Consider the following 7,150-nt stretch of genomic DNA (forward strand, 5'->3'; position numbering starts at 1 on the left):
GTGCCTAATTTATAAATTAAAATTTCTCACTGTATGTATGTATGTGTAATTTAGAAATTAAATGCTATCATACTATGCATGCACATGTATAATTTATAAATCAAGCTTTTTCCAGTGTGCATGTGTAGTGTATGCAGGATGCTATCCACGGTCTCAGGGCTCCACTGGGGTCACGGAACAGCCCTCCAGGGGGAGGGTACTTAGCACGCAGTACAGTTCTGTGCTTTCCCGCAAGCGGCCCCAAAGTCCATACTGGAAAGTGCCTGGGCAAATCCAGGCACAGGCAGTAGGCGCTGAGAGCTGTAGATACAGACCTGCGCGCCAGGTGCGGAGGGGAACGTGACAGCTGCCGCACCCACTGCTGGCGACAGAGCCCGTGCTCCCTGCGCTTCATCCGGGCCTGGTCTCCTACGCGTGGCTCGGGCAGTCCGCTCTGGGGCTCCCACCTGTCCACTCCCACTTCGCTGCCACTACTGCCCCCTCTTGGCCAGGAAGTGTGGGGTGCACAGCAAGCTAACTGCATTTTTTCTTTCTCTTCTCCAGACTCAGGGCTCAGATAGACTAGATTATAATCTATGGACTGAGTCTTTTGGGTTTGCGAAAGTTCCCATGAGATTTCTTGGGCAGAACTGTTCTCTTCTGGAGCAAGAGGATGCCTGACCCTGACGGCCCGCACTAAAATAGTCCGTGCTCCTAGGAAGCACCCTAATTCTCCAACTTGTCCCTATGTGTCTCTGCAGGCCATGGCCCACAGCATTTCCAGCCTGTCCCTCTACTTGCTGACATCCCCGCCCCACTTCCAAGTTGCATTTGGTCCACATGTACCCACTTAATTCCCTTGCTCTATTTTGTTACTTAGCCCCGACCCCCGTGACTGTGGCGTAACCCCACCGTCTTCCACTCTCTTGTTGGCTTCTGATCTTCTGCCACCCCACATGCTGACTCAAATGTTGCCTTGTGAAACTGTCCTCGATGCTTCCAAGGACTCTGTGATTCTGCCCCGCAACGCGTGCCTGCCGGAACTGGATCACTTCCCTCAGGGGTCGCTGTGCACCGCTGACTGTTCGTCCCCTGTTCCCTCTCACCTTGGCCTCCATGGTGCTCAGCACCTGCCTGGAAGCTGGGAGATGATCAAGAGTGTGTCCCAGTGGCGTGGGGTCCATGGCACAGTCAATGTCACTTGCCTTGCTCTAGGAGAAGGGCACGCTGGGGCAGGGAGTGCAGGGTGGCCCACGTTGAACAGGACAGAGATGTTCCCAGGACTAAGTTATCCAGCCTACCTACTCTCTTTCTGTTGGTTCTCTTCTTCCCAGTGACCTTCAGCGACTGTAAGGGCAACGACAAGCTGCGCTATGAAGTCTCAAGCCCGTACTTCAAGGTGAACAGCGACGGTGGCTTAGTCTCCCTGAGAAATGTCACCGCGGTGGGCAAGACCCTGTTTGTCCATGCGCGGACTCCCCATGCAGAGGACATGGCAGAGCTCGTGATTGTCGGAGGAAAGGATGTCCAGGGCTCCTTGCAGGTAACTTGGCTCCTCAGGATATGTTGGGTCCAAGAGAAACGTTCGGTTCTGTCTGCCTTCTGTGGAGAACGTAGTTTTGCTGTGTTGTGGGCCAATATCATTTTTGTTATTGTTGTTGCAAATGACAGAAATTTAACTGAGAAGGGAAAAACATTGGGTGGGAACTTAGTTGTTCACGCCGCTGACACTTTCCGGGGTAGCCCTGCCGTCAGGCGTGGCTGTGTGCCGGTGCCTGACGCTGACCTGATGCCGATGTCAGCTTTGGTTGGCGCCTGGCCTGGGTTCCCACAGCCTCTCGGCTGGCTCCGCCCTATGAGAACCTCACGCCCACCCCTGTGTCGCCCAGTGTGAACTTGTCCCGGCTCTGCTTGTCTGCCAGGGCGCCAGCCCCCAGGAGACTCTTGCTGAGGCTGGCTGACCCTTGCAATCGCTCCGCTGGTTCTTGTGGCATCACATCCCCCTCACCACACTAATCACTGTGCCCACTGGGCGGGGACGCTGTCACCCACCACCCACACACAGAGACTGGGAAGAAAGCAGTGCGGCCATGCAGAGGAAATGAAGGTGTTTTGGCCAAAGGAAGGCCCTGTGTGTCGGCAGCCGGGGCGCAAGGCCCACGCGGCTGTACGGCAAGGCGACCACCGATGGCTGGTCTCCTCCACGAGCAGTGCACGTTCCCTTCTCGGTGCACACGGGGCTGCCCCACCACCACACGTGTGAGCGCTCTCTGCATGCCACAGTGCCACTCAGGCTCCCCCATGGTGTCATTCAGACTTCTTACTATAACTGCCCCACATGCTCCACCATACCAGGGTGCACAGACCCTGGCTTCTTGATTAAAGGAGGTTTTGCCAACATTCCCAGAAAGAGTTCGGCAAAGTAAAGGCTGGTGGCCCCAGAAACATGTGCCTCACCTTCTGCCCACCCGCTCCCCTGTCTTCCAAAGTGTTCAGAGCCCATGAATCTCATTACCTTACTCCATCTGCCTCCATCCCTGCCCCGCAACCCTCTGCCGTCTGCAACTTGGTTCAGGCCGAGGTGAGCACCATATACGTCTGTGCAGTAGAAAGAAGGGATGACCGGCAAGCCAGCAAGGCCTCGCGGTGCTGCCCACCTGGCCTCTAGAGAGTTGCGCCTTCTTCGTCTTCACAGCCAAGGGTTCTCACAGGCTGGGAAGATACATACAGGCCCTCTGGCTGCCCCACTCTGTCGCCTTGCTCACGGCTGACATGGCCAGTTGTGTCTGGCTTCACCTGAGAGTGTCTTCCCCAGGGCAGGGCTTCTGGAACCTACCGTCAGCCCCTAGTGGGGACGGAATGTGCTTGCCATTCTCAGGCGGACACACTCTGTGATTCCCCTTCCTATCTCGGGATCTATGCGTCTCAGGTCACAACCCCATGAGTCTGTCCCATGCCATGATATCTTCAAAGACAATAGGATACTGGTGCACACACCTAGTGCTGTGGCTGCGCCCTGGCACTGCACACCGAGGCCTCCTCTCCCATAGCCACCATTGCCTTCACAGCATCTCCTCAACTTGGGCTGTGAGTGACGTTTGCATGACTGCAGCACCAAGCAGCCAGGGCATGCAGTAAAGAGTGCTTCTTAGGGGCACGGGGTACGTGAGGCTCACGCCAGGGGCTGTGCTCCTGACAGTTCCTTGGTGGGCAGGATCATCATGATGGGGCTCACAGCTGGGAGTAGAAAAGACAATGTCATAGCATATTGCTTGAAAGGGAACAGGAGGGGTCCTGGGCTCTTCTCAGGAAATCTTCACCTTGAGAGACTGGGAGAGGAGGTGTTCCTCCAGGGCCTTAGGTGTGCGGGTCCCTTGTGGCCCCTGAGATGCCTGCCGAAGACACCCTTCTTCTGAGCTCTGACTGTTTCCCATTTACAGCTGTGTGAGTGCAGCGGGGTTGGCTGTGACTTTGCTTTCTACAGAGCTCCTAGAGGCTGCTCTGCCACCCCATGTGCCCGACTCTGGCAGAACAGGAGGGTGGTCCCTCTCCTCATGTGGTTATTTTCTGAGGTATAAAACTGGCCTTGTGAAGACACCCAGATGTTCATGTGATAATTTTTTTATTTTAAGCAGCACCAGAAAGCGGGAAAAAGGAATAGAAAAGGAAAACAAATACATAGCAAAAGAATCCCCTGAAGGGAGCTAAAACGTCCATGGGTGTCTAGCTGGCATTGTGTAAAGGCCCTACTGTGTGGCCACCTAGGCCAGCAGCTAGAGAGGGCAGTGCAGGTATGGCACTTGGCCGGAAGGGCCATGGACCCATGTGTCCAAGGTTAAGCAGACGGGCAGAGGTAAGTGGCGCCTTCAGGAATGGCAAGGTCTGGACTTGGGGCTCATGTCCTGCTCTTGTGTGCCACCAATCTGGACTCATGTAGGCTCCTTGCAGTGGACACGTAGTGCTGTCGCCACTTCACTGGTGGGGCAGCTGGGGTGCAGGGAGATGCAGGACTCTGCACAATGATAAGAAGTGAAGCCCGAAGCCCTGAAGCCCGGCTCCTGAGTCCTGGCCTCTGGCCCTTTCTGAGGCTGCCCCTTCCTTCCTTCAGGATCCGGCTGTGCTGGCCCTTGAAGGACGGTCCTTGGTGGGGGAAGCGCAGTGTCTAATTGTCTACAGGACATATCTCTCTTTAGCTATGACCTTGGACAGATTACTTGACCTCCTGAGCTTCTGTTTAGTTTGGATTTTGTCATCATAAAGAAGGGATGATAATAGACCTTCCAGGGTCTTCATGAGGATCCAACGAGACAGAACGGGGCGCAGTGGCAGCATTTAGCCAAGGCTGCATAGTGACCCTTACAAAGAGCTCAATCCACTCTGCCTTGGGCACTTTCCATCCCCAAGAGCCCAGGCGCTATTATCCTCTGATTTCACGGGTAAGGAGACTTCCAGGCAAGAGGCTGCCCCTTGCTTTGTCCCACAGCAGGTGGGCGGCAGAGGTGGGGAGGTGGGGCTCAGCCCCCAGCCCTGTGGCTCTGGAACTCCTCCTCCTGAGCAGGATGCTCCGTGGCCTCAGCACTTCGGACAGAGAAAACTCAGGCAGAGGTCACCGCCCACAAACCCAAGCACAACAGCACGCGCAGGGTCTGCGACCCAGCTTCCAGATCATCAGAAGAGCTTCAATGCCCTCCCTGTGCACTCTGTTGCCATGGCTGAGGCAGACGGGACACTCCCTATAAATCCTGGCTGCTGCTTTCCGCTGTTCTTGCCTGCATCTCAGCTCCTACTTTGGCCCAGGATGCTGGGATTGGGTGCCGTTCACATGTGGTGCAGTTTATCATCTCCCCGGCAGCCATGGGCTCTGCAGCCTTTCCGGACAGCCTGCTCTGCTCAGTGACAGCCCCCACACACCGCACTCCCCACACAAGCAGAGCGCCACATCCGAGGGCCCATTCGGGGGCACCAAGGGAGGCTGAAAGGGAATTGTGCACTCAAGGCATGGGGCAGGTGGGCAGGCGGGGGCAGCACGGGGAGGGCAGAATGAGCAGTCTGAGAAGTCCTCAGGCCCTGGCGAAAGGAAGAACTGAGCGCTCAGGGTTGAAATAAGGTGGCGGCTGGGTTTTGAGAAGCTACGCATGGGATGTTTTCAAGGGCATGCGTCTCGCCTGTGCATATTTCAAGTGCATCACTCCCTGTCCTCACAAACTCCTGTGGAGCTGCTTACCTGACCCCGCCTCACACACAGAGAACTTGGTTCCCAGTGGACCAACTCAAGATCAACAGGAATAAGACTGCAATCTGGCTTTTCTGTCGAACGCCCCCTCTCCTTCCTCACTCTCTTTCCAAAAAGCTGTGCCCTGGGCGGCTGTCACCTTCACTGTGGGTCAGCAGATCAGATCCTGTGTTAGGGCCACATCGTGGCAATGAGGGAATACCAGCTACCACCTGAAGGGCGAGAGGTCTAAGAACAAATATCTAGATGATGCTAAATCGTCCTTGCTGGTGATGGAGAGGAGTGGAGACAGGTAGAAAGCGAGCAGACGGGAAGGAAGCGTCACCGGCCTGGAGCGCGTTGAGCCGGAGCACCTGGGGCCATCTTGACTGACACACCGGGAGGCGGTGGCCAGTGTGAGGCTGCTCTCAGGCTGTGGGCTTGGAGGAAGAACACCGTGAGCGTAAGAGTTGAGCTTTGGTTGGACACGAGGCAGCTCATGTTGCTGACTGACTGTGTGCCCTGGACCCTGACACCCTCAGCCATGAGACAGCAGTGAGGCTGGAGTCCTCGGCACAGCCTCAGCCCATCGGGCACAGAATGGGCCATCATGCGACGGGTGTCAAGAGGGCTTCTTGAGGAAGGATGAGGAGCTGGGGCCTCCGCACATTTACTGAGTTTGTGAGACAAGATGGGATGGGGCGGGGGAGAAAGCGGAGTCAAAGGATGGAGAGAGTAAACATCTCAGGCAGAGAGGAGGGATGCTCAGTGTAACATAAACAGGACAGATTCCACGGTTTCTTGTCCCGTGTCACCACGTGTGGAGAGACAGGTTCTCCAGCGCACCACAGCACAGTGCAGGCCTAGCTCTCCTTTAGTGAAAGCCTATCTTTCTTATCCTTGGCCCTGCTGCTCGAGACCCCACTGCACCCAGAAAGCCCATGGCCCTAATAGAAAGTCCAGTAGTTCATAATAGACTCTTAAGTTATTTCTGCATTTTTAGTGGGCTCAGAATCCAGTACCCACCCAGGCTCAGTAGGATACCTTAGATCTGAGGAAGGAAGTGCAGTTTACTCCCTGTCTTTTGATAGAATCTGGGTTATTGTTATTGAGGGCGGCGAGGTTAAATTTCCACTCGCCCAAGAGTTCACTGGCCTGTGTAAGGTGATAATGTACCCTGCTCACAGACACAAGCCTGGGCAGGACTGTGCTTCGTTCCCACAGAATTCATGCTTGTTTGCCATCTGGCAAGGACAAGGAGGAGGCCAGCATTTGTGGATGCGTTGTGTGTGTGTGTGTGTGTGTGTGTGTGTGTGCGTGCGCGTGTGCACATATGTATTTCAGACTTACCTGGGAAAGCCACGATCCATTTCTCATGCACAGATGTCTTTTCTTGCTATCTAAATGGTCCGCAGCCTTTCCCAGCCCCTGCTAAGAACTCATCATTTATTTATGTTTCTGCATTAGGCCTTTGTATCCTCCACAGCTGTGACAACAGCAAAGCGTTGTTGTGACATCAGTGGAGGGACATGATGAAGTCAGGCTGGGAAGAAGCATCGGAGAGTCTGTAGGAATTTACTTGGACTCCCGTTTTCGGAGTAAAAGAGTCTTTACTTTCTTCATTCCTTCCTGCCTTTCCTCCTCCCTTCCCTCCTCATTTTCCCCCTTCTTCCTTCATGTTTACTTTTTTGTCCTCAGATATAGTCAGGTCTCAGTAAATGTCACATGAACGAATGGCTGAGTGGGACGTGTGGCTCTGCCTGCCACTCCATACTGGACTCCGCCTCCTGGGATCAACACTTAAGCTTTCTAGGGTATAGACAGCTTTCCCACACTACACTCTGGCTGCCCTCCCCCTCTGGCAGCCCTCCCCCTCTGGCAGCCCTCCCCCTCTGGCGGCCCTCCCCTTCTGGCTGCCCTCCCCTTCTGGCGGCCCTCCCCCTCTGGCGGCCCTCCCCC

At 55.2% G+C, this 7,150-nt stretch overlaps 1 protein-coding gene across 1 annotated transcript in view; it reads left to right on the forward strand.

Annotated features, from left to right (window-relative positions):
• The window catches only part of Cdh13 (cadherin 13), a 1,069,859-nt gene that overhangs the window by 383,593 nt on the left and 679,116 nt on the right, over positions 1-7,150 (forward strand). The window contains exon 3 of the mRNA XM_004646558.2: positions 1,314-1,522. Coding sequence (XP_004646615.1) covers positions 1,314-1,522 — 209 coding nt within the window. The remainder of the gene's footprint in view (positions 1-1,313; positions 1,523-7,150) is intronic.

Source organism: Octodon degus, unplaced genomic scaffold (genome assembly GCF_000260255.1).
Source record: "Octodon degus isolate 3935 unplaced genomic scaffold, OctDeg1.0 scaffold00271, whole genome shotgun sequence".
Taxonomy (NCBI): Eukaryota; Metazoa; Chordata; class Mammalia; order Rodentia; family Octodontidae; genus Octodon; species Octodon degus.